Source organism: Mugil cephalus, chromosome 8 (assembly GCF_022458985.1).
Source record: "Mugil cephalus isolate CIBA_MC_2020 chromosome 8, CIBA_Mcephalus_1.1, whole genome shotgun sequence".
NCBI classification, from domain to species: domain Eukaryota; kingdom Metazoa; phylum Chordata; class Actinopteri; order Mugiliformes; family Mugilidae; genus Mugil; species Mugil cephalus.
Genome location: NC_061777.1, coordinates 20,591,256 through 20,615,091, shown reverse-complemented (window position 1 = coordinate 20,615,091; position 23,836 = coordinate 20,591,256). Strand labels below are relative to the sequence as shown.

Below are 23,836 nucleotides of genomic sequence, written 5' to 3'. Positions count from 1 at the left end.
AACTTTTTGATCTCTTGAATTAGCAGTTTTCGTTTGGTGACGTGTGCTTTCAAAGTGGCATGCTGCAGTGTTCCTGCAGGTAAAACATGCTCAGTCTGCAGTCGTACCACTGTCACATATGAATAATAGATATTATAAGGTGGTTGTCCTTAGCAGAGGCAGCTCTCGGTGCCAAACTAGTATACTTATGACGACATTTTGATATTGCCTTTATAGACAAACAGACAAAAGGACCACACCAGTATAATTTGTTATCAGTGTGTGTTTTCATTGGATGTCTAGATAACAAACCATTTTCCAAATATTCCTTGGCAACATTACCAAAATAAAAGGGTCTGAAATACTTTTTAATTTTCTACAGTTAACTTGGCGAAGTATTTTTGTTTACTTTGTTAGACAAAACTGCAAATGTGCATACTGAATTTAATAAATGTGTCTCTTTGGCATGCATAAAAATTTCTTTGACAACACAGACGTGTGGAATGTTACCACGACTACAGTAATAATGACAATGACATACAATACAGGTACAACATAATCACGTCCACTGTATATACAGATCATATATGTCATACTGTATGATGTCAGACAGGAAAAATGCATTTTAAAAACAGCCGTTATTCGTTCCAAAACATACATGAAAGATTCTGGGAATTTAAACCTGTGAACAAGACTAAAAGTCCGGAGATGCTCCATTTAGCTGCAAACTGCAGCCGACTACAGTTATTAAACACTTTGGTTTTCTGGGTTTAACCTTTGACAGACTGTATCATATTGCCAATATTGTTTCAACTCCCAAGTGAATGACATACACGAAAGGCATTTCAGAGTTCAGTGTTCATTAGTGCCTGTGATTTTCCTTGATGAATGTTAGACAGTGAGGCTTTTTTCTCAGACTGGACTGGCACAGTGAACAATCACAGATGGTCACACAGTTACAATACAGGTGTGATATTGCCACATGGGTTTCCGTGGTGGAGCACCAATGTCACGCAAAGGTCTTTCCACTTACAATTCCTTATTTAACACATACTGTGTGAATACGTGGTGAAATATTCCACAGCGCACTTATTTTTTACATCTTTTCTACAGACATTCAGTCTCTTACTCTGATGCTGTTGTACATCAAAGGAGACAATTTTTCAAGACACTTAATTAAACCATGTAGAAGATAAGACAAGACGTCTGTAATCTGTCCACACAGGAAGTTATTTAGTGAGAATTAAAGTGCAAAAAACATAAATTAGTCAATCATCAGCTAGGCTACAGCAAATTCTGCCACAGTTGAACTGGAGACTTTTTCAGGAAGAACACTTATTGATGGAAAGTGTGAGGTGACTCCTCGTTCCATAACATTCAAGGAGTTTTATTTCCAGTGTCATTCAGATTTGGATGGCTCAGAAGATCTTTGCATGTCCTTTGTTGTAATTGGTCTACTGTAGAGAAGGACATAGCTTCACATTCAGGACCGATCATTTTCATGATACTAGCGAGACATCATTCGCACAAACTCTGTGAAAGGAGAGGAGGAGGGTGACAAAATACAACCACTGTACCAGATTCTACGCTACTCTTTGAGTCAGCAGATTGTGAAAGCTCTTTTACCTTCAAAGTCAACAAGTCCGTCACCATTCAAGTCCACATCCCTCAGGATATCTTCTACTTCCTTTAGACCTACCTGGAAATAAAAAAAAAAAAACAGATTTGCAGGAATGCACACACACAGTGGTTATTCATTTAAGAACATTTTAGAGACTGTCTCTTATCTCTCTGTCATCTTACCTGTTGGCCCAACAGCTTCCTCATGGCATCTCGAAGCTCAGATGTGCTGATTGCACCATCTCCATTTGTGTCAAACTGAAAACAAAAAGCAACAGAGCAACATTAAAGGAAAACCAGATAAATAAATAACAGCGACCAGAACCAGAAGAAATCTGAATCCAGACACGCTTACCTCCCGAAATGCGTCTTTTAACTCTTTTATTCCAATCATATCTGCAGTTTCAGCAAGGAGTTTGGGGCCCATCAACTCTACAAAGTCTTCAAAATCAACGTGACCTCCCACTTAAGAAAAAGGAGATTTGGACAAATAATTTCAAACCTCAGCACAGATATGGGATTCTGTTGTATGTATGGCACATATATAAGACAGTCATGTTCTTACAGTTCATGTTTATCTGCTGGCTCAGTTCTATTAGCTCCATTTCCGTGGGCATGTATCCCATTGTCCTCATACAGTTTCCTAGATCTTTACAGCTGATGAAACCGTCCTTGTCTTTATCAAACTCTTTGAAAGCATCTCGCAACTCTGTTTCAAACACAGCAAGAGAAACCTTATTAGTGACTGACCTGAAAAAGCTCTGTGGTACAAATTATGGCATCACATGTAAATGTGCACTTTAATTTAAGTTTACTCTTCTATCTTTTCTTTCACTAACTGTGCTGCTTGATCATTTGATATCACTTTGTTTGACTGGTTAACGTCAGTAAAGACAGAGACGATAAAGTTAAAGGGAAGAAAAACGTACCGTCCATTTCTTCTGGCCGCAGCTCTCTGTCCTGTTAAGAAATAACACTCAGTAATATGTCTAGTAAAAAAAAAAATCATGACACATGAAGAAAAACAGTCATGACAAATCACCACAACAAACACTCACTAATTCTCTTATGACTTGTATACAAACACACCGCTGTCAAAGCTGCGACTGGAGTGATGCCCAAATCTAAATCAGCGATCCTTTCCATATCGGTCCTCTGCCTTGTGGTGAATCTCAACTAAAGGATATCTTACAGTAAAAGACGTTACGAGCAGACTGAATCTATCTCATGTCACGATAACAAAACTTCCCAATATAAATAGGCTGAGTCCTATCAGGCACAACTGGGAACCATAACCTTGGAGTTCACAAAAGAATGTGTTCGTTTCTGTTTTTTTCAGCACTTGCTTACAATGAACACAACCTTTAAAGGGCAGGGAGAGAGGCAGACATATCCCAGAGCCCTCAGGGGTTAACAGCAGTAGTAGTGAGAAGTCTAAACACAACACTGAGCTCTGACGTCAGGCCTGAAAAACTATCTGACCGGAACCGCTGACGAGGAAAACACAGGAGGCATATGAGTCCAAAAAACACGAATGGATACACAGTACCATCCGCACTTCCTCTCTTAATCCATCACTGTCGGCGCATCAGCCATTACCTGTTACTGTGACATGTCCCAGGTCTGATCAATCTATACCGTGCACCTCCGTTGCTATGGCATAAGTAGGGTGGTAACGGAATAACAGAGAGATTTCTTACAGAAATAGTTTGACATTTTTAGAAAAGGCTTTTTCGATTCTCTGCTGAGAGAAGAAAATATCAATACCACTTTGGTATCTGTGTGGTTAATAAGTACCCGCACCCAGCAGCTGGTTAGCTTAGCATGAAGAATGGATACTGAGGAAAGAGGAAGGCTGGTCCCCCTGAATGTAACATTATGTACTTATCAGCTTCTCTACAACCACCACACGCTGTTTTATATTTGTCCTTTACACGGAATAACCAAATAAAGCTATAAAATGTAAATTTTTTTAGCTTCAGAGGTGCTGGTAAGTGGATATTGTTGCATTTGATCATGACAAGCTTGCCGTTAGCACCTATAGTTATATATTTAAGGGACATGTTAGTATCTCTCTTAACTCTCTGCAAGAAAGCAAACAAATAGATGCATTTCCCCTAAATGTCAAAGTTGTCCTGTAATAAATGCGCCTTCACTGGACAAAATGCAAATGTCTGTGAGAGGAACTACATGTGAATCTTCAATACTTTGACTGTTAATTCATGATGAGATTTGATGTAACAAATGGAAAGACTGTTGTTGGCTTTATTGCACTGTTATAATTTAAAGATATACCAGTCAAAACAATGGTGGGTACTGGGCCTCTACAACCGAGCGATGGACGCTGTTACTCCAGCTTGTTTGCAAAACCAGAAACCCTAGCTTTACCAATATCAGTGTCGAAGATAAAAGGGGTGTTTGTCCAGACTTACGTACAGCCTGCCTGCACTCTGCCACGCCTTTACTCAGGAAGACACAGGTTTGTCCCATTATGTTGCTCACGAGAACGCAGTTTTGTGTCATGGAAACAATGGAGTCCTGATAAGGTCGGAGGTACCCTGCCGGGACCATCTCCTCACAGGACATCACCACCCTGAGTCTCCTCTCAGCATCCTGAAGCGTCTTCCCAGAGGAGAGACGAGACAGAGCAGAAAGGAATAAACATACAAGTTGAGAGGGGATTTGCGGGACTATGTAGGAAAGCCATCCAAAACCTTCTTTGTTCTTTATACACAGCTAATTTATCAAATGCTAGGACATATCTGAGCTCAGCATACTAGCACAGATGTGAGCATAGTGTTATGTCTGTGCGTTATGCAAGTGTGTGCGTGAGAGGAACAATGCTGAAAACGTGGCAGAAAGGTAAATGCATCTGCAAAACAGCATGTTGCCAGCTTTCCATTCATCGTTCATAACAGTTTACTTGCCACATTGTACCGACTGGCACCTCACACCTATACACTGTCACAGGAACAGTAAACATACTCAGCGGTAAGCAGAGGAGAGGCAAGCTGAAGGCCAGGCTACATGAATTATAATCACAAAAACACATGCTCAGAGGTTGACAAGAGACATTTGTTCTATAGGACGTTCAGTACTTGTAGCCCTGTTGTGTACCAAAGCCGTGCCAGAGTCTACACAGTAACCAAATACTCCCTCAGTGTGGTGACAGAATACGTCTGTGCCCTAAACCTAAAATTTGTTCAGTTTGGTTTTGTGCATGAATAATTCAAATAAAACGTCCCCTTTAGTTCACCACAGTGAGTGTGTGCCCTATAAACCGGGACTATAGTCTTCACCCTTTGCTCTCTCTCTCTCTCTGTCTCACTCATTGCTTCCCGTCTCTCACCACTATCCAATAAAGTGAATAAAGAGCCAAAAAAGGCTGTGAATCCTCCCGAGTTTTTGCAGTACAGCTTAATCTGATTTTGCGCAGAACAAACAAAAGCAACTGATGGAAACCAGTGTCAAACAAACGGAGAAAGGCAGGCTGTAGGAGTGCAACAGTGCAACAGGCTGAACACAGTCTTACCGTTCTCATTGGCCACTCTAAGCAGTTTCCCATACCAACTGAGAAAAGAGGAACTAAAAAGGACCATGAGGACTTCTTCTCCGTTATGTTTGCAGTTTGGCCTTTGACGGGAGAAAAAACTCTGGTTTCAGCAGCACCCATGAAGACCGGGATGCTAACCTGTGCCTACAGCTGAATGAAAAACTGTGAACCACACTGTAGTACACTTGCGAGAGTAAATGAATGTAGCAACAGCAAAAGCGAGGCAGAGTAAGAGCAGGGTGGGCGGGGGGTGGGGAGGTGGGGGAGAAATCAGAGCGAGGGTGAGAAAATAGATGAGAGGCGAGAGACGGGGGCCAAGGACGGAAACAGAATTATGTCTATTAAAGGAAAGGAGATGTCTAAGAGATATTTCACCCAAATGTCAAACGAACCAAATTGTTAGTTATTCTGTAAACACCTCAGACAATTCGACAAAGGTTTGCATGCACTGTAATATAATAAACAAGAGAAATTGGGGCAAACGCTCACAGCTTTCCTACAGACAAGTACCGATTAGTATAAGCAAATGTGCACCTGACAAGTACGCCAGGACCGCACACAAATTCTGAAGTGTTTGCTTTTTCTACGTGATGAAAATCTGTAGCAGGCAAATTTGAAAGAACATTCTGTGATGACCTATTTCCAGTCTAGCTGTCCTCCTCACCTGCACTCCAGCGCTCAAGCAGCGGAATAACTTGTCAGTATGCAACCTTGGGACTGCATTTGAATTTACATTACATTTTCTGCATGTGCCTTTGTTTTTCCTGCCTCACGCCACCCCCATCACACACACACGCACACACACACACACACCATCATCTGCCCTGTGCAGGCAAACACAAGGTCACTCTGACCTACAGCGGACAAATGGCATCACTAAGAAACACACGAGGGCTGTGAGAATGCATTTGCTACTATATGTAGACGCATGTATATTGGCGTGAACGAAAGAAGACCAAAATGGAGTGTTTTCTCTGCAAAATAATGGTTTCCTTCAAAAAAGGTTTCAAACTACCTCTCCTCCCATATTCTCATCCCCAGAAGCACCTGCAACCATGGTAGAAAAAAGACTGTTTACTTTGAATGTATTATTCAAATAAAAATGCCAAAGGCAATGTGTATCTCTCGAACCATGTGCTGCATTTCGTTTTGAAGTCCTCTCCATCTCCAGTAGCTGTCTCATCAAAGACCCTTTTCAGGTCACGCTAATGTTTTCACAGAACTGCTCACAGACTGACTCACGGGTTATTTGTAGAAATGGCTTTTACACTATGAGGACAAGAAGATGTTTCTGTTGGAGCCTCACAGGGTGATCTTCGTGTTCTGAGCCTATTTCATGATTGAGAGCTTCCTCTTTCAGCACCAGATCTGATTTACACTAAGTAAAATAAACGCTGACTTCTAAGGAAGTCAATAAATAATGTATAACCAGAAGTAAGACCAGCAAGCAAGAATATCAACACGATTTCCTTCAAACACGAAACTCAGTCCTTGCAGTGTTCCTGATTGACCAATGCAGGGACTTGAATATTCCTCTGCCTTTGACCGAATACACATTAGCACATCAGAGAGTGTGATACTGGAACATTTATTTACCCCAGCACATCCACTTCAACAAGAAAAGGGCTGCCTGACTGAGAAAGTCTGTAGGAGGTAGCACTGTATTTAAACATTACATAAGAAATGAATGTGTAGAAGAAGCTTTTCCCTCTGTAGTGTGTCCAGTAATGACAGTGTTTGCAGACAGCATCACAGAACATATTAGAGTATATTGATAGACAAGATCCCAGTGAAGCAACAGTTAACTGCTTCATATCTGCAAGCATGTTTACCAGGTAATCTTCAGCAGAGGAGTCTCAGTTAAATTAAAGAACTACTGGAGATACGGTTTAAAGCTACATTCTTCAGTAAGTTACTGCAAAGAGTTCCTAATAAGGATGATGTTCAGTTATCACTTACTATTTGGGTGTCATTGCCAGGGAATTTCTAGAAGCATCTGTACACTTAACACATCAAATACATTTTGCCCAATTGATCGATCTGTATTCAGGCCAAACTGATACTCGCTCCCTCTGGTTCAGGGCCTTACCTGGCCAAAGAGTGAATTTAGGATGGTGCGTAAATTGATATCAGATGCAGAAGATGCAGCACTGGACCTTCGTGAGCGACGAGAGGACCTGCTGGACAACGGGACCAGGGAGCAAGAAGACGGGGATGGACTGCTGACCTCCTGGCCGCTACTGTTGACCACACTGGCCCCCTTATGCTGCCTCGGCTGACAGAGAGGAGCCCTGTCGTCGTTGCTGTCCGACAGGGAGGGCACTCTGGGGACCGGGCGGGCGTGAGTGTGACAGCGTCGGGGGTGCTCGGGTTCAGGTGGACCCGCTGCCGGTGGACGGTCCTCTCGGTTGTGCTTCCTTCGATGGTGGTGACGGTGCGTGGGCTTGGACGTCCTGCAGCGCTCTCTCACACTTCGGCCTGCCTCGCCGTTTGGCTCCGGCGCCACGGGAACTTGGCTGTGAGGCGCATGTGACTTGCACTTGCCCCGAGTGGCAGCATTATTACTACTGTCCTGGCTGCCGACTAGGGAGGGATGGCACAAGGGTCTACGGGCACTGATGTCGCATTCGGCCGACCAAAACGACTCATCGGCTTTGCTGCTGCCGTGGAGTGCGGCGGGACGGTGGTGATGCTGATGCTGATGCTGGTGCTGGTGCGGATGGTGATGCTGACTTCTCCGGCTTTCCGCTGCGTGTTCAGGGAGGTGTGTCGCTCTCTTAGCCGCCGAGGATGATTTCAGTAAGGAGGTTGTGGAATCAGATTTTGGGAAGGAGGCGCTCATTGCGGCGGATCTGGTCTGGTCTGTCTCGGTGGGTTGCTCATCGACATCCTTCGCCGTTTCCTCTCCATTGTCGACACATATTCTCCAGCAGAGCCTGTCCGCGCCAAGTTGAGCTACATTTCACCTGAACACTGCCCGGTTGCGCGGCCGGAGCGCGTACAGACAGCGTGATGTGAATGTTTGTCTCTGGTATCGTAATGACGTGGGTGTGGACGGCAAATGTCTGCAAACTTTACCGTGTGAACACCCCTCGTATGAATAATAAGACGCGTAGAACAGGCGAGAGGGTGCACAATAAGCAGAAAAATAAATGCGCATGCACACAATACCCCTAAAGAATAACACAATAGTGACAGTCTCACGTAAATATCTGTTGCCTCTCTGAAAATATCTATTATATTATGAAATGAATTTCAGCTTTGCCCGGGGAACAGTACTGAAGGTCATTGGACTAAACTTCATCCCACAAAGCACACGACTGTGAGAGAAACATTTCTGCACATACAGAATATTCTTATTAACATTCACGGGATCCGTGTTATCAATGAATGTTTCTCAAATAATTCTGATCTGTGTAATATTTCAACTAGTCTTCCTTCCCACTATTCTGCTGGCCGTGCAGAAAGTAGTCCAGCAGTTTGGTAGCAACAGAATACAACTGCATAGTCTATTTAATAATTGAATTACAGCCCATTAATAATTAAGGACTGTGACACAACATTTTTAAACTCATAAAACACTGATTCTGCTTTACTGGCATTAGCTACACGTCAGCTTGTCCCTTCAACCTTCAGATGTACAGGACCTCACATGGAAACACTAATTTACATGTTTCCGTGAAAGATTCCGATTCATAAAGGACCTCGCAGATTGACTGTGGAGACAGATCTTTAATTCACCGGGGAGTGTCTTTTAGTAACCCTGGAAGACAAGAGTAATGACGGCAGCACACAAAATAAATAAATAAATAAATCTGGCGTACATTGTTGCCTCAGGATGTAAGTGCTTCTGTCTTCATATCCTCCAGAGGCTATGCAGGTCTGACAGGAAAGAACTGCTGTTATAATGAGAAAACAGAGCAATGACAACATTGTTGCGCCTCCCTGTGCCATCACTATAAAACTGCATCTGGAAGAAAATGTCTTTTGGCTTCCACCTTCCTATCGAGTGCAGTTCTAATCAATACCATAGTGGCATTTCCACTGACTTTGTTCTTCTTCTTTCAGGCCTCAGATCCGCGCTGTTTGTGCAAAAGTGAGATTTCTGACACCAGATGATTAAATAAGATACTCGACCATTTATTAAATGTACAGAAATACTGTTCAAAATCCAGACAAGAATGTGTTAAAGGACAAATCCTCAATCCATATGTAAACAAAACGGGTGCCCCATTATATACTTTAAAGCAAATGCTTTGGGAATGACAGTTTTCACACTCTGAGGTGGATTAACAGCACTCTTGATTTTTAACCTAATTATGGACAGCTCAATGTGAGTGCCAGTGTCGTAAACAACTTTTAATGATCAACTCTGTAAACATTAGAACTGAATAGATGCGTATCTTGAATTGTCATGGACCAGTTAAGCTGCTGAAGATTCATTTTCACTGCCTTTTACTGTGCAACTGCACGCGCATATTCATGGGGTGAAATAAGGACTGTGGCTTTAATAATGGATGCCATGTGATGCAGCAAAATCACAGTAATTATAATAATAATTTTAAAAAAAAACATCACAGAACAGCAGAGATAGTACTTCATAAACATTTTACAGAATATACGAATTGAGTCTATCAAAAAAGATGTCATAGTTTGCTTTCTGAAACCCAGAATGAAATGCAATCACTTTAGCTAAAAATCAAGACAACACAATAGTTAAAGCATTGGAGACAATCATTTCAAAACATCTCAGACCATTCAGCTTTTTCTTTTTCCTCCACCATATTTACAGAAATACAAACCTGATATCAAATGCAACCAAATTACAAGAGTTTAGTAAATTTACCAAAAACGTTTCCAGTCACAGCACAGGCCGACTCACACGATTTCACCTAAAAGTGTGCTTATCTAACCATGTCTCGTGAAAGCAGGGCTGATTTTCAAAGGGGAGCACAATTAACTACCACACTGGCAGGAGTCATGACAGAGAGATTAGCCGTGTCTGTAAACAACCACATCATGATCGACATTGGACCTCAGTTACCATATACATATGTTCGCAAAATGTTATCTGCAGTATATTTGTTGAGATGTCTGCATGGCAACTGGCAATATAGTCAAAATCTGATTTAAAGAGGGATACTGAAATGTTTATTTAATCATTCTGTACCAACCGTTCATTTCGGTTTGATGTGCTTATCAGAACCTCTTGCGCAGTAGCCTGTCAGTAGTCCTTTACTTAGTCATTAATTCTGCTTTGGTTTGATTTAAATCATAATGGGAATTACAGTCACTGACAATATGTCAACATTCTGCCAGCAGGAGATTGTCCAGTCATTCATAGAAATGTAAACAGTCTACAGTTTGTCCTATATGTGAAAGTGTGCACGCAAACGCCCTGTCTCGGTCTGAATCCAAGCGTGACAGAATGTGTTGAGTGATATAAAAAGTTGTGATTGCAAATTTCTTAGCCCTTGTGGAAATGTGTGCAGGTGTTGCATGTCGCCGCGTACCTTTCTGTAGGGAAGAAGCTGGGGCCCATAAACACTTATGAAATTACTTCAGTTCATTTATAACTAATAGAATATTTTGGAGTACAGACCCACACACTGTGAAGAATAACGGCAACACAGTGATTATTTTTAGAGCAGTTTGTTGCTCTCGATCAGAAAACTGTTTAACCGCTTAAGCAAGAAAACTAAAATGAGCTCATATAAGGTCTTAGAGACACTTTTTGCTCCATAATTGTCCCAGAAGTTACAAGGAAATGGAAGTATGTTAACATATTAACTTAAATGACATTCACTGACAGATTTTACCGTAAAATGACGATAAAATCTATCTGTATCTAATATGATGTAATCTCATGTTTTTGTGAAGATCAAACGCTGGGAAACATTTTTACTGTTCGATCACAATCATTCATCATTTGCAAATAAACATTCAGTTATTTAGAATAAAAACCAGTGACAAATAAAATGAAAAGTACCTTCAGTGGGAGGTAAAGTTTCTGTTTTTTGATGTATGCCGGCATTTTACTCAACTATATGTACAGGCAAACACAACTGATAAAAGAGGCCCAATGTTTGGTCATCTGCTAAGAAGACTTATGAGCAATAGTGTATGCGCCGGAGAATATGTACACAGTGAATGTGAGAGCCGGTCTAGAGGCAGAAAAAAAGTTGCTCCCCAAACCTACAGACACTTCCTTCCATAAATGCCACCTATCTCTTGCTTCGGACATGGTTTCTCACTCACACCTATTTTCCTTCCTTATCCTCTAAACGGCCTGGAGTAAAAATGTAGTCCAACGCTTGTCTCTCTGCCGCGGCCACGTTGGGGTGCCACAGGTCCACCATGAAAACCACCCGGGGGCCGTCCTCTGCACTGCCTACAGACAAGCAAACACAGAGACAGGAAGATCAAGCACCCCTTTTTGGTGTGTTATTGAACTGAAAGGCATTGGATTATACACCTTTTAGGTCAGTGCTCTTTCTAGGACTAACCACGCGGTACAGTGCAAAGAAAATACTCAGTTTTAATCTCTTCTTACCCTCATGGAAAGCCCTATGGAGGAAGGAGTCGTCAAAAAGCAGACAGCTGCCCTCAGACCAGCACTGTGGCTCTCCACCAACTACAAGCTCACAGGAAGGAGGCACTCTGAGACCTGCAGTACAAAAAACAAGTCCAGTTATACGTTACATACACACATTTTAAAGCATTCCAATCTCCAAATGTCATCCCATGCAATCCCATTTAAATGATCTTACAAAGACACTGCCTGCATGGCAATAAACAACATATTTATCGGCAGCTTACAGAGATGGAAATGGAATAAAAGCTCAGGTGCAGGAAAAATAATACAGCTTTTATCGAAAAACACTACATTTAAGCCATGTGAGCCCATGACACAGGAGAATTCAGTGCGTCATTCTAAACGCTACAGCAGCTGATTCACTGTGGCGTTTTTTGCTCTCTGGTTAAATATGCCCTTTAAGGAAATCATCTGCTTTTGTGCCGAGTTAAACACACACGGAGTCTCATCAGTTTCAGTTCACTACAACTCTCTTACCCAGGTGGCAGCGCAGCCTGACATTTGTTGGACCGTAATGCTCCGTGATGAGAGCTCCGGGCGTCAGCACAGAGAAGCAGGCGTTACCGAAAACGTTGTTGGTGATGAAGGTGCGCAGCTGGCCCAGCACTCTCCAGGCCCGCGGACATCTCCTGACATTAAGAACCAGAGGGGTGCCTTGGTTGACCAGGTAATAGGTCCACCACTGCCCGCGAGGAGTACTATTGGCTTTCCACCCCGGCGGGAGGGATGAGCCGCTGCGAGCTGGAGGTTGGTGGTATATGCTCTCGAACTCAGCCAGAAGAGCGGGGAAGCTCTGCTCAAGCAGCTCCACATCATGTCTCTGTACTTCTCTGGAGAAGAAAGGGGCCGACGGCAGGTCGGGGAGGAAGAAGACCTCTGGTCGTTGGATGGTTGGCCGGCTGTTTAGGTATCTGCCCTGGTCACGGACTCCTTTGTGCAACCTGCCCATACCTGACCAGGTGTAACGCTTGGCGTAATCCTGCAGGCTGTGATAGAGCCTCTGGTTCAGACTCTCTCCGGCACTGGTGCAGCGGAAGCATTCTGATGACTGGCAGAAAGCGAAGCCGTTCTGCTCTTCCAACAATGACCCGTGCTTCCCTTTCCCTCTGCCACGACAGTCTGAACTCATGAAGCCCCCCACCACACCTCCGATGCGGCCGGGTCCAGCCAAATACCTCCCACGCAGAGGGCTGGAGCCATGCTCGCGGCCCACCCTGTAACAATACCACATAAAGAGCAGCAGCACACACATAGCTATGGCAAAAGCACAGACCTCACACTCCCTTATGGACTGTATCCCTCCAGCCACCATCTCCCTCACACTCTCTAGTGACCACTCCATTTTGACTTGTTCCTGGATTACAGGATCTGACAGACAAACAGAGTGCAGATGAAGGATCAGTTAATGCACCTCTTCTCAACTGTGACTGAAAGGGGCCTTAAACCACACCGGGGATGTTAGGGAGTCTAGTATCAAGCAGCTCTTATTGCCCCCCCTAATGTAAACAGTCTGCTGATTTGATCTGACACACTCGCTCTTCAGTCCTAACATTTCAGCACTCTGCGACGGGGGAAGGTTTCTCCTTGCATGATGTCTGGCTGTGCAGTATTTGTGCGGCTCCCTCTCTGGTTCTTTCAGACAAATGCAGACAGACACCGAGCCTTAGGGTTATCTGTGCTCTGAAAAACAAAGACAGAAAGAGAGACAGAGGGGGATAAGAAGATAAAAGGATGTCACTGTCATTGTGAAGATATTAATACCCGAAGCTCTATTTACTGCTCATGTCTAAAGCCGGTTTCAATGCATATACACTTTGCTTTGTGTGTGTGAAACACATCTTAGGAGTTTGCCAGTAAATTCCCATCCTGTATTCACTGAATGTATAACACACACCTGCTAAACTCACCCACACACTGTGGACTTGAAAATGACTGCACCCCATGAGTGCAAAAACACGCACGCAAACACGATGTGAACACAGTTTGAAATTCAGCTTTCCACACACACACGCACACACACACACACCCCTGTACTGCACTGTATAAAACCATGAGTCATGGGCACATTGCTGCATGTAACACAAATCTCTCCCTTTTGTGTTTTTGCGCACCACGCACAAACTCGAGCGCACTGACCACCGAATTATATAAACGTAAACAATGTTGAAACCCACCCACATTTATAATTGGCATTCATAGGTTGCTCAGCAGGCGCTGCATAAATGGAACCTCGGGGGGAGGAGGGGAGGAGGAGGGAGGGGGAGAGCGGTATTCTGTGTACTCGTATGCTAAGTATGAAAACAGTCTGGATTACATGAGTATCATTATATAATGATTATGGATCAGCAGCCAAGACGCCAGGAGTGCAATGCGTCAACTGTGATCAGAACTCCACGATGCGCGCTCACCAAAAATGGTCGGGTAATCCTGCTCCATTAGATCCTCCCTTACACCCCGCCTGACAGCATCAAGACGCCTCCACATCCCCCCACACACACTCCTGCTGCTTTCAAGACAGACTGGCCATTAAACCCAGCCAAGTAGCCACGTAAAACACACGCCCTGCCTCATCCCCTCATCCCTCCAAATACTCCACCGTTTCCATGTAATCTGACCACCAGAGCTGCTGCCACCGGGGCCGAGCCGCCACACATAAACTGACGGCCAAAATACTGATGAGCAGCAACGTTCAATAAGCGTCGGCGAACGAGCGGATCCCAGGGACGGAGCTCGCGTTTCCTTTCAAAAGCTGCGTGGATGTTTGGTGCGCTGATTCGTGCACAGGTTTGCGTCCATACCTACTCAACAGTCATGGTTGTGGTGGCAAGTGGAGAGAGGAGAGGCGCACAGGTGTTTCTCCAGGCGAAGCTGCGCACCACTGCAGTGCACACGGTGGACGGATATCAGTCGTCAACATCATAGGGAACAGCTCCAAAATGAACAAAAGAAGTCCCAGCTGGAACCGACACCCATCTCGTGACAGAAGAACAAATCAAAAGGTGTTCTGCGGACGGGTGGGCTCGCTGTCTGGTTGCCTGTGCTAGACAGAAGCGGCGAATAGTGTCAGAAAATATTGGTGTAAATACTGGAGCTCCACCGGGGGGACACTCAGCGGCAAACAAAGGGATATGCAATGACATTTCCGTCTGTACTTTTCAAAATAAACGTGGAAAATGAAAATACAACTGGAGGCGCCATAAATCCAAACTTCTCTCATCGCTAATCAAGGCATTGATCCATCAGTTTCCAGTTATAAGTTAACATAACTTAATACAATAAGCTAAACATGCGCATGAGTTGCAATTTGGGTTGTCTTGTTTTTATTAGACTTGGGGGACGTGAAAGTGATTAAAAAGAATGAAGTCTAAGTTAAAGGAGAAATGGCCTGATTTTAAACTGTCTCTATCTTAAATCCTACAACTCCCGTAATGCATTAGACTTTCCGTGCCTATCTAATCTGCGTGGTCACAAATTATAAGGTGTAAAGTTGAGGTAGTCTATTTTCTGTGAAAAAACACCAGATGGCTGACTTACATGACTTCTGTAATTTTCTCAGTAAGACAGTTGTAATACACATTTCCAGAGACTTTTGCATCACCAAGGATTTGCTTCCAGTTGCGTTCCAGGTTTGGTTAAATTGTTCTGAATAAAAAGAGATGTTCCAGAACAAAACATCACAAATCAAACAGCAATGTCACAACTACCCACAGAAAAATGGAAGCAGCAATCAGTTACGTAAATATATAAATAAAATGTTGCATTTGCAACTTGGAGTTGAGGATTGTTGTTGAGGTTGATGCACCCCAGATTGTTGACTACCTCACTGGAAGACCACACTATGTGAGGCTGCAACACGGTGTGTCAGAGTGGTCGACAGCTGCGGGGCTCGGCCTTCTTCCTCCCTGATCTTTCCACTGTGGTGGAAAACTTTGTCACATGTTGGACAACTTCCTGCACCTGAATGTGACAAAGATAAAGGAACTGGTTGTGGACATGAGGAGGAAAAAGCCTCTGGTGACCCCTGTTGTCATCTACCTATCTACTCTTAACACTCTTAATACTTCAGACTCTTATAATTAATTTGCATTACTTATTGCATTACTTATTACTTTTATTCTATTTGTATTCGACTCTGTCACCTTGCAGTGAAGTTTATGGGAGCAACAGCAACAAAACAATTTCCTTCCTTTTGCAAGAAGGTCAGGAGAAAAAAAAATGTTTTAATTTGATAATTATTTAGCATAGATTAAGCAGGATGCCAAAAGGATTTAATGCTTTGTATTTGAATAATGTATATTATTTACGGACAAATCTGTTAAAGGTTATTAATGGTTGTTGTAAGTTGCAGGGTTATGACGTCTTATTTTATTTTACTTTGAAGGCCATATTGAAGTATATCTGGTTTTGCTCGAGTTCTCCAGTGACTTGACTTGACTGAATTGAAAGCTCTTCCGCCTGTCTCATGGCTCGCCCATCGACTGCCGTTTGACAGAATTGCAGACAGCATTTCCCAACATGCATTGCCGCCTGCCTGGACCTCACCCACAGTTGTCATAAAGCGACTGTCCACGACAAAGTACAATTACATACACTTGGCGCTGGGCGCTATAGCTCCAAAACTTGGCTTCACTGAGAGCGTGGTTCACGTACACAGACTAATAGCTGTAGTTTCCTGTTGATAAACAGTCCCTGACAGATCAGTGTAGAGTATAACCTATTTTATTGTATTTGAACATCTCATTTACTACCGCTCAGGAGAGGCGGAGTACAGGGCTATCGCACACACACACACACACACACACACACACACACAACACAACACACAACACACACACAACACAACACAACACACAACACACACACAACACACAACACACACACAACACACAACACACACACAACACACACACACACGGTCCATTTAGAATCACCAATTAACCTAAGGAGCATGTCTTTGTATGAAGGAGGAAACCCAGATACAGACACAGGGAGAACATGTGAACTCCACACAGAAAGACCCGAGCTGGACTCGAACCCAGACCTTCTCGCTGGGAGGCATCAGTGCTGTGCCGAGACACTGTACCGCCTCTTAATAGTATTAGTTCAACCCCAATATAGGCTATGGAATATTTTTGTTGTTGTTGTTGTATTTAGCCAAAACTAATAACGATCAAAGTGAAATAGACAGCGCATCTTCATCATTAAATAGGAGCAATTCGTGTCAGTGTATTTTGTGAATTTCATTCGCCCACATGTGGATATACCAGTTCAGACACGTTACTGAGATGATCAAGAAGTTTTGGAAGAGTTTATTTTTGGTTTTGGAGTGACGAACTATGGTAAAGGTTGTGCGCGTCTGTGTTTACATTTGCATGTTAAGCTCCTGGTTCATGGAGTGTATCTGCAGCGGGAGGTGCAGAGGCATGACATGACAGATGGATTACAACCTTTTCCCCTCCTTTTTTTTTTTTTTTTTTTTTTTTTGCGGAGGTGGAGCCAGACATCGCGCTTCGGGCCCCTTCTGATGGAACTAAGTTCAGTCAAGTTCAGCCAAGTTGTAATATCAAAGAGGAAATAACCCGAGAAGAAAGAAGAATGGCGAGGTCAAAGGCGAAGGTGTTGACTTGTTGCGCACTGATTCTTCTCTGTTTGGTTGCTGTCATTGTGATTATTGCTGTTCTTGTGAGGCGCAAGTGCCCAGAGGAGACTTTTTCAAGAGCCGCAGTGGCCGCAGACTCTAAGGCATGTTCAGAGATTGGACGGTGAGTGGCCCTAATATCAGTAATAATACTTTTAAAAGACGCACTTTACTGTCTAATTAAATCTGTCTAATTGTAGAGCAAACGCTACCACTCTAACTTCGAGTCCTATTTCTAAACTTGGGTACTCTTAAATAGTTGTTTTCTCCAAACTTGAGCTTATGAGGAAATTGGTTTACAGCTTCAGTCTATGCAAAATAGATTTGAACACATATTGTGGTAATGTCATACGAGCATTATCTTTCAGGGACATCCTTCTAAAGGGAGGCTCTGCGGTAGATGGCGCCATTGCCGCGCTGCTGTGCACCTCTATCATGAACCCGCAGAGCATGGGGATTGGAGGAGGGTCTATATTCACAGTGATGGACAGCTCTGGTAACAGACGCCTTCATTCAGCACAGCTCTAATGCAGAAATAGAGCTGCTGGGAAGTAAATTTGTAACTGACAGCATCTAATCTTTTCAAAGGTAACGTGAAAATCATCAACTCCAGAGAGACCGTTCCAACTAATGTGAAACCTGACATGCTGAAGTCATGCCCCAAGACTTTCCAGCTCATGTCAGGTAATCATCTGCATTTGCACATCTAGTTATTCAACATTGTGTCTTCATTTCCTGGTAGGGAGCACTTCTTGTTTTTCTTGCTCTGTCTATTGTTAGCAATTGGTTTACTGTGTCACGGTGTTCACCTCACGGAAGACGCGCTTTTTTTCCGGTTTATGTTTGTCTGGGTTGTCACGACAAGGACAGCAGAGTTTGATTACACACTAGGGGCCCATCGGCCCTGACATGAGAGCGGGCCACAACTTGATCTCTGAGCCAAGACCACACAGGCAGTGGAAGAGGATGATGGCCATTAATCCAAGGCTGTTTAGGTAGAAAGGAAAGGACTGTGTATTACTAATAACACAAGAATGTTGTACGCCAGTTGCTTAGTGTATACAATGAGACAAATGAGAATGTAAAGAGCAAATATATAAAATGATGGGTTTAATGCAAACTCTTCATGTAACTATAACTATAGTGATTGTAGCTGTCTGGTAATTTAATAGTACAACATTTCTCTCTGGAGCAGAATTTGGTTCCATTTTATAAAATCATGACATAAGGTCTTCAGGGTTCTTTTATAGTAAAGTAAAGAGATTATATGAAATACCTAAACCGTGAGTAAATGAATGTGTCATATTTTCAGCACTGACTACCATTCATCCATCTATCCAGGTAGCCAATGGATTGGAGTGCCAGGGGAGATTCGTGGATATGAACAGGCTCACAAGCTTTATGGGAAGTTGCCGTGGGCCACCCTCTTCCAGCCGACCATACAGCTAGCCAGAGAAGGGTTCCCCATCCCTCAAGTCCAGGGCCGATACATCCCGTACATTGACAACAATCAGACCCAGTCACTACGGTACGGAAGACGCCCACACGGTGACCGAAAACACGAGGAGAAAAAAAAGAGGGATATTTCACCCTGTTCTTATTGTGTTTCCCCCTTTAGGAAATTGTATTCGGATAAGAATGGGAAGCTGCTTAAGACTGGTGATATAGTGAAATTTGAGAAGCTGGCCAACACTTTGGAGATGATTGCAAATCAAGGTGCAAAGGCCTTTTATTCTGGAAGAATAGCAGAGGATTTAATCCAGGACATACGCGAGGCAGGTATTGTCAGACGGCTTTCATCATGCTCTCTTTTCCAGCCCTTTTCTATGTCTGCGTGGTGCGGTGATCTAATTACAAAAGAACAAATCAATCGGGCCTGTATAGCACTGCAGTGATCACTCACAGACTCCAACGTGGGCTGCCTGAATCCATTAAAAGTCTTCATTATGTGCGCTTGAGATGCATTTTGTTCAGTTTTGATTAGTTGAACCATTTGTTTCAATGTTTTTCCTCAGGGGGAATGCTCACGCTGCAGGACTTGGCTTCGTATAAAGCTACAGTGACTGATGCGTGGGTTGTTCCTTTGGGAGAGTACCAGATGCACATACCCCCACCGCCTGCGGGAGGGATCATCCTCAGCCTCATCCTCAACGTCATGAAAGGTTCCTGCTGGACACACACTGCAGAGCTGCTGCTCAGCTACACTTTTAGAAACCCAAAATTAAGTCATTCAAAGTAAAGCTTGTACTGGTTGTTGGATACAAACGTTGACCTTAATAACGATGGTGTGTGCCTGTTTGTGTTTCGTGAAAGAATCCTGACTAATCTTTGGGAACAGTATACAGTGAGTGAACAAAGGAGTTGTTTGTTAAAGGTTTGTTAAAGAAATAAACCATTTCTTTCTTCTGATTTACAGGATATCACTTGAATTCAGCTTCTCTGACTGGTGAACAAAAAGCACTGGTGTACCATCGCTATATTGAAGCTTTTAAATTTGCCAATGGATTAAAGAAACACATCCGGGATCCACGCTTCATGTCAGAAGCAGTATGTATTCTATAACCATTGGTGGATGGTGTATTTTTCGTATAGGCCTGAATATTCAAAATAAATATTTGACACAAAAAAGCGATTTGAGCAGCAGGGCAACAGAAATAGTAATAAAAAACTGTGGCGGGGTCAGGCAGAGTTGACAATGGGCTCCAAATCCCTTTCCAATTTAGCTCTAGTTTAATATTTTCCCAGTAATCTCTGTGTGCGTGTTCTTAAATGCTCTGTTCTTCTCGCAGATGGCAAAGAAATTCACAGAAGACAGCTTTGCCAGCCACATACGGAGCTTGATCAGCAGCAGCAAGACTCATGATGCCATGTATTACAACATCACCAAGTCTCTGGACGGCATGGGCACCACTCATGTGTCTGTGCTGGCTGAAGATGGCTCCGCCGTATCTGTCACCAGCACCATCAACCACATGTAAGTGTCTAGAGAGGTCTGCTGCATTTTTAGGAACCTGACATCACATATTAATGTTGGTTTCAAAGTAAAGGATTAAAAAGGTTTAAGAGATTAAGGAACAAGTGTTTTTGTAGAAGGGCCCTGAAATGAAATCTCTCCCTCCACAAGACTCCTAGTCTTATTTCTCAACTGCAAGGAGTATGTTGGTTATACAGTGTCTACAACCATTTAATCTGATATGTTTTCTTCACAGATTTGGATCCAGGGTCTACTCTCCGAGCACTGGAGTCATCCTCAACAATGAGCTGTCTGACTTCTGTGGGAAAGCAGATACCATCTTTCCTGGTAATCATATCAGCATGAATAAGTAATCGGTATACGGTAGTATAATCTGAAAGAGAGGTTACAGAAATAATGTGGAACAAATCAGAGTCAACCAATAGACTTGCAACATCTTTTTCAGAGTACTTGGGAAATATAGTTTAATAGCATAATTGCCTAAGCCATATTTGAACATCTTCAGAAAACAAGAACAAATATAAGTTTTAGCAAGCACATGATATAATGATAATGTAATGATACATTTTTCCAAGCCTCTTGTTAACTTCTGCAACGCCAACCAGACGATGAGATCAGGACTGTGTCTGGGACTGATCAGAGGCCTTGCTGTCAGTGTAGCATGGATAAGAACATCAACATTTGAAAGATTTTTGCACAGTAAATAAGGTTGTTTGCATTTATTCCAATTTTTGTGACGTGCTGAGTCAGTGTACACAATGCCAACAGCATCCGCACACCGTCATTCCTAGAGGACTTACGGAGCTCTCTACGGTCACAGTGATAAATACAATGGTTTTAAGACCAAATATCCACAAAACTGGTGAAATTCAACCTCAGGTATGGTTTGCATTTGGTGCTATTTAGCGCTAATTTTAACCAGTCATTTTGAACATTAGGTTAAAACAGTAGATTCACACACCAAAACAGTATTGACAATACACCTATTTGTGCATTCAGAACATTTCTCAGTCATTATGACAACTTGTCATACTGTCATACTGTCTTTTCAAAAGTGAACATGGAGACAAAATCTTCAGAACACATCATGTGCAAAATGATGAGCTTGTCTTTGTTTTTCTGAAGTTCTGAATAGAAACGAGTTATATTTTGTGCCAAAATAAGCTATACGAACATAACAGATGCTCAATGGCTCTATCTAGCCAAGACTGTGGATTTTATTGTGTTAATTTTTTTTTTTGGTGTCTCGTGTCAAATGTTGAACAAAAGTAAAAGGACATGTAAGGGTTGAATAAATGTCCTTTCTTCACATCATTCAAAGGCACTCCGCTGATTGCCTTTATAATAATTTCCTTCTTGTATTCTCACGTTGATAAGTCTAAATGGTAGCTGTCTGTTCTGTCAGTCAAGTCTTTTGTTGTGTTCCCAGGGGAACAGCCTCCCTCTTCTATGGCCCCTGCTGTGCTGAAGTCACCGTCAAAGACTCTGGTGATTGGATCGAGTGGTGGGAGTATGATTACAACTGGGATGTCCTCGGTACGCTTCCATGGCAATCACACTAAGTGCCATTAAGATAAATTGCTACGGACTAACGCCCCCACTGTTGTCATAACAAGTGCTGTGTCACGAGTGTCTTCGCCATGTCCATAATACATTATGAAATCATTGCTTTCCCATTTAATTGCAATGTATTTTTCTATTTCTCTTCCAGACACTTATGAACCACTTATGGTTAGGGAAGAACCTCAAAGAGGCAATTGCTACTCCGGTTGTTTTTGTTGATTCTCAAAATGCGGTTAAGTTTGAACCCAAGTTTGATAAGGTAATACGTTTCGTGTGTTAGCTTTGATAACGTGATAATATAACACATCAAACTGCTCTTGTTATATCTGAAGCACCTCTCCTTGTCATCCCTCAGGATGTGATTGAGGCTCTTAAAGCTCTGGGACACAATCAAGAAGCCGCAAAATTTTTCTACAACGTGGTTAACGCTGTGGAGAAGGAGGACGGATGTATCTGTGCAGTGTCTGATGCCAGGAAGCTGGGAGAAGCAGCTGGTTACTGAGACAGCAATAATCAGTGATGCTGGTTATACAAGATGGCCTGAAGATAACGGAGACCTGCATGCGGCCACAAAACCGCAAAATCTGCATCAGATGGTGTCTGTCCTGCTGGAAAGTCACTGAACAAGACGCTGAATAAGAGGCTTCTTCGGCTGAACACCTGTAGTAACGTGCAGCAGTGAAGTACATGGTCTTTGAACAGGACTGACAGTAACAATGACCTGAAGGACTCTGCTGGCAAGAAACCAGATTCCTTGTATGTGGCGTGTATGTCATGCTATGGTCTTTTAAACCTTCTCTGTTTCCGTTTTGAATAGTTTCTCCGTCTTACGTGAATTAAAAGTTTCTTCCTCTGTATTTCATGTCTTGCTTTACTTCCTGTTTATGATTTCTCCCCTTTGTGATGTGATTGGTTTCTCAGTAGTCTCATCTGTCCACCTGTCTTTGTTCCAGGCTTTTTTTGTCTTACCTGTTTATACCCTTGTGTTTCCTTGTGTTGCTGTTCAGCTACTTGTGGTCCCATACCTGTCTCTTCTCTTTCCTTATGTTATATAGTGTGGTATAGTATATTTAATCTCTTACGTCATTTCTACAACATTATATTTTTTTATTTTTTACATTCGTCTTTCTGGCATTACGTGTAATTTACACACCGGCAAAGTTATTTCTCCCCCACTTCTCCTATAGGAGCTGCTTAAGTTTTGTTTATCGAATACATATAAATGTATGAATGTAATGATTTTGTTGGGGCCGGGGTCTGTCCCAGGTGTTATTGGCCGAGAGGTGGGGTACGTCCTGGACAGGTTGCCATTCCATCACAGATTTGTAATGTTTTTGTGTAATACTGAAATAAAATATTTACATTTTTTTTTACATGCTTTGTATGATGTAGTGATCAAAATGCATTGAAAGAAACAAGGATAATCTGTGGCTATCCTATCCCAGCTGGACAGTGAGAGGCAGGGTACACCCTGCACAGGCTGCCAGTTGTTCTTAAAAAGGCCTGTCTTCTCTGCAACAGAGCTATCCACAACACCACTGTGCTGCCCCTTTAAATTGTTCAGTTAGATGTGCACGAAGAGGACATGCATTAAAGAGTTAATATATAAATACGTGGCTAAAACAATATATACAAGGACAAAAAAGATTAAAAGAAGTCCTTATTTTTAATGCTCCAAAGTGGCCCTGAGCTGGTTTGTCTGTCCTTCTAACTTGAGGTCACTGCTATTAACATCTACTCTGTAAATCCACTGCTGTGCCATAATGTATTCTGAACACTTCTGGGTGCTGTTTTACATAAATTATTTTTTATTTTTGTGCCAGAGCATGCAGCAGCTGGAGCAAGATAATCAGATCAAACACAAACAGGAGAGCAGATTTCTCAGTGAAAGTTTGTGTCTGCTGAAAGGCCCAT

At 42.8% G+C, this 23,836-nt stretch overlaps 3 protein-coding genes across 5 annotated transcripts; 1 reads left to right on the top strand and 2 right to left on the bottom strand.

Annotated features, from left to right (window-relative positions):
• Positions 1–247: 247 nt before the first annotated feature.
• cabp1a (calcium binding protein 1a) lies at positions 248–8,903 on the bottom strand. Of its 2 annotated transcripts, XM_047591725.1 has the most exons (8): positions 7,242–8,903; positions 4,036–4,221; positions 2,529–2,559; positions 2,165–2,308; positions 1,955–2,064; positions 1,783–1,857; positions 1,606–1,678; positions 248–1,512 (listed from the first exon to the last, which is right to left on the bottom strand). In XM_047591725.1, the coding sequence occupies exons 1-8, from the start codon at positions 7,992–7,994 to the stop codon at positions 1,487–1,489; spliced, it is 1,398 nt and encodes a 465-aa protein (XP_047447681.1). In that variant the 5' UTR covers positions 7,995–8,903; the 3' UTR covers positions 248–1,486. The 2 variants fall into 2 exon arrangements, with proteins under 2 accessions (XP_047447681.1, XP_047447682.1); XM_047591726.1 differs by lacking the exon at positions 4,036–4,221 and having other exon boundaries at positions 7,242–8,878.
• A 368-nt stretch (positions 8,904–9,271) lies between these two features.
• On the bottom strand, positions 9,272–14,881 carry asphd2 (aspartate beta-hydroxylase domain containing 2). 2 transcript variants are annotated; one of them, XM_047591723.1, is made up of 4 exons: positions 14,546–14,881; positions 12,225–13,427; positions 11,706–11,819; positions 9,272–11,543 (listed from the first exon to the last, which is right to left on the bottom strand). In XM_047591723.1, exons 2-4 carry the CDS (start codon positions 13,087–13,089, stop codon positions 11,413–11,415), a joined length of 1,110 nt encoding a protein of 369 aa, XP_047447679.1. In that variant the 5' UTR covers positions 13,090–13,427; positions 14,546–14,881; the 3' UTR covers positions 9,272–11,412. The 2 variants fall into 2 exon arrangements, with proteins under 2 accessions (XP_047447679.1, XP_047447680.1); XM_047591724.1 differs by having other exon boundaries at positions 14,550–14,881.
• A 1,812-nt stretch (positions 14,882–16,693) lies between these two features.
• Positions 16,694–23,479, top strand: ggt5a (gamma-glutamyltransferase 5a). The gene is made up of 12 exons (XM_047592235.1): positions 16,694–17,509; positions 17,754–17,881; positions 17,974–18,069; positions 18,727–18,913; positions 19,004–19,164; positions 19,401–19,547; positions 19,802–19,932; positions 20,175–20,359; positions 20,595–20,686; positions 21,789–21,895; positions 22,071–22,181; positions 22,278–23,479. Exons 1-12 carry the CDS (start codon positions 17,343–17,345, stop codon positions 22,422–22,424), a joined length of 1,659 nt encoding a protein of 552 aa, XP_047448191.1. The 5' UTR covers positions 16,694–17,342; the 3' UTR covers positions 22,425–23,479.
• The last annotated feature ends 357 nt before the right edge of the window (positions 23,480–23,836 follow it).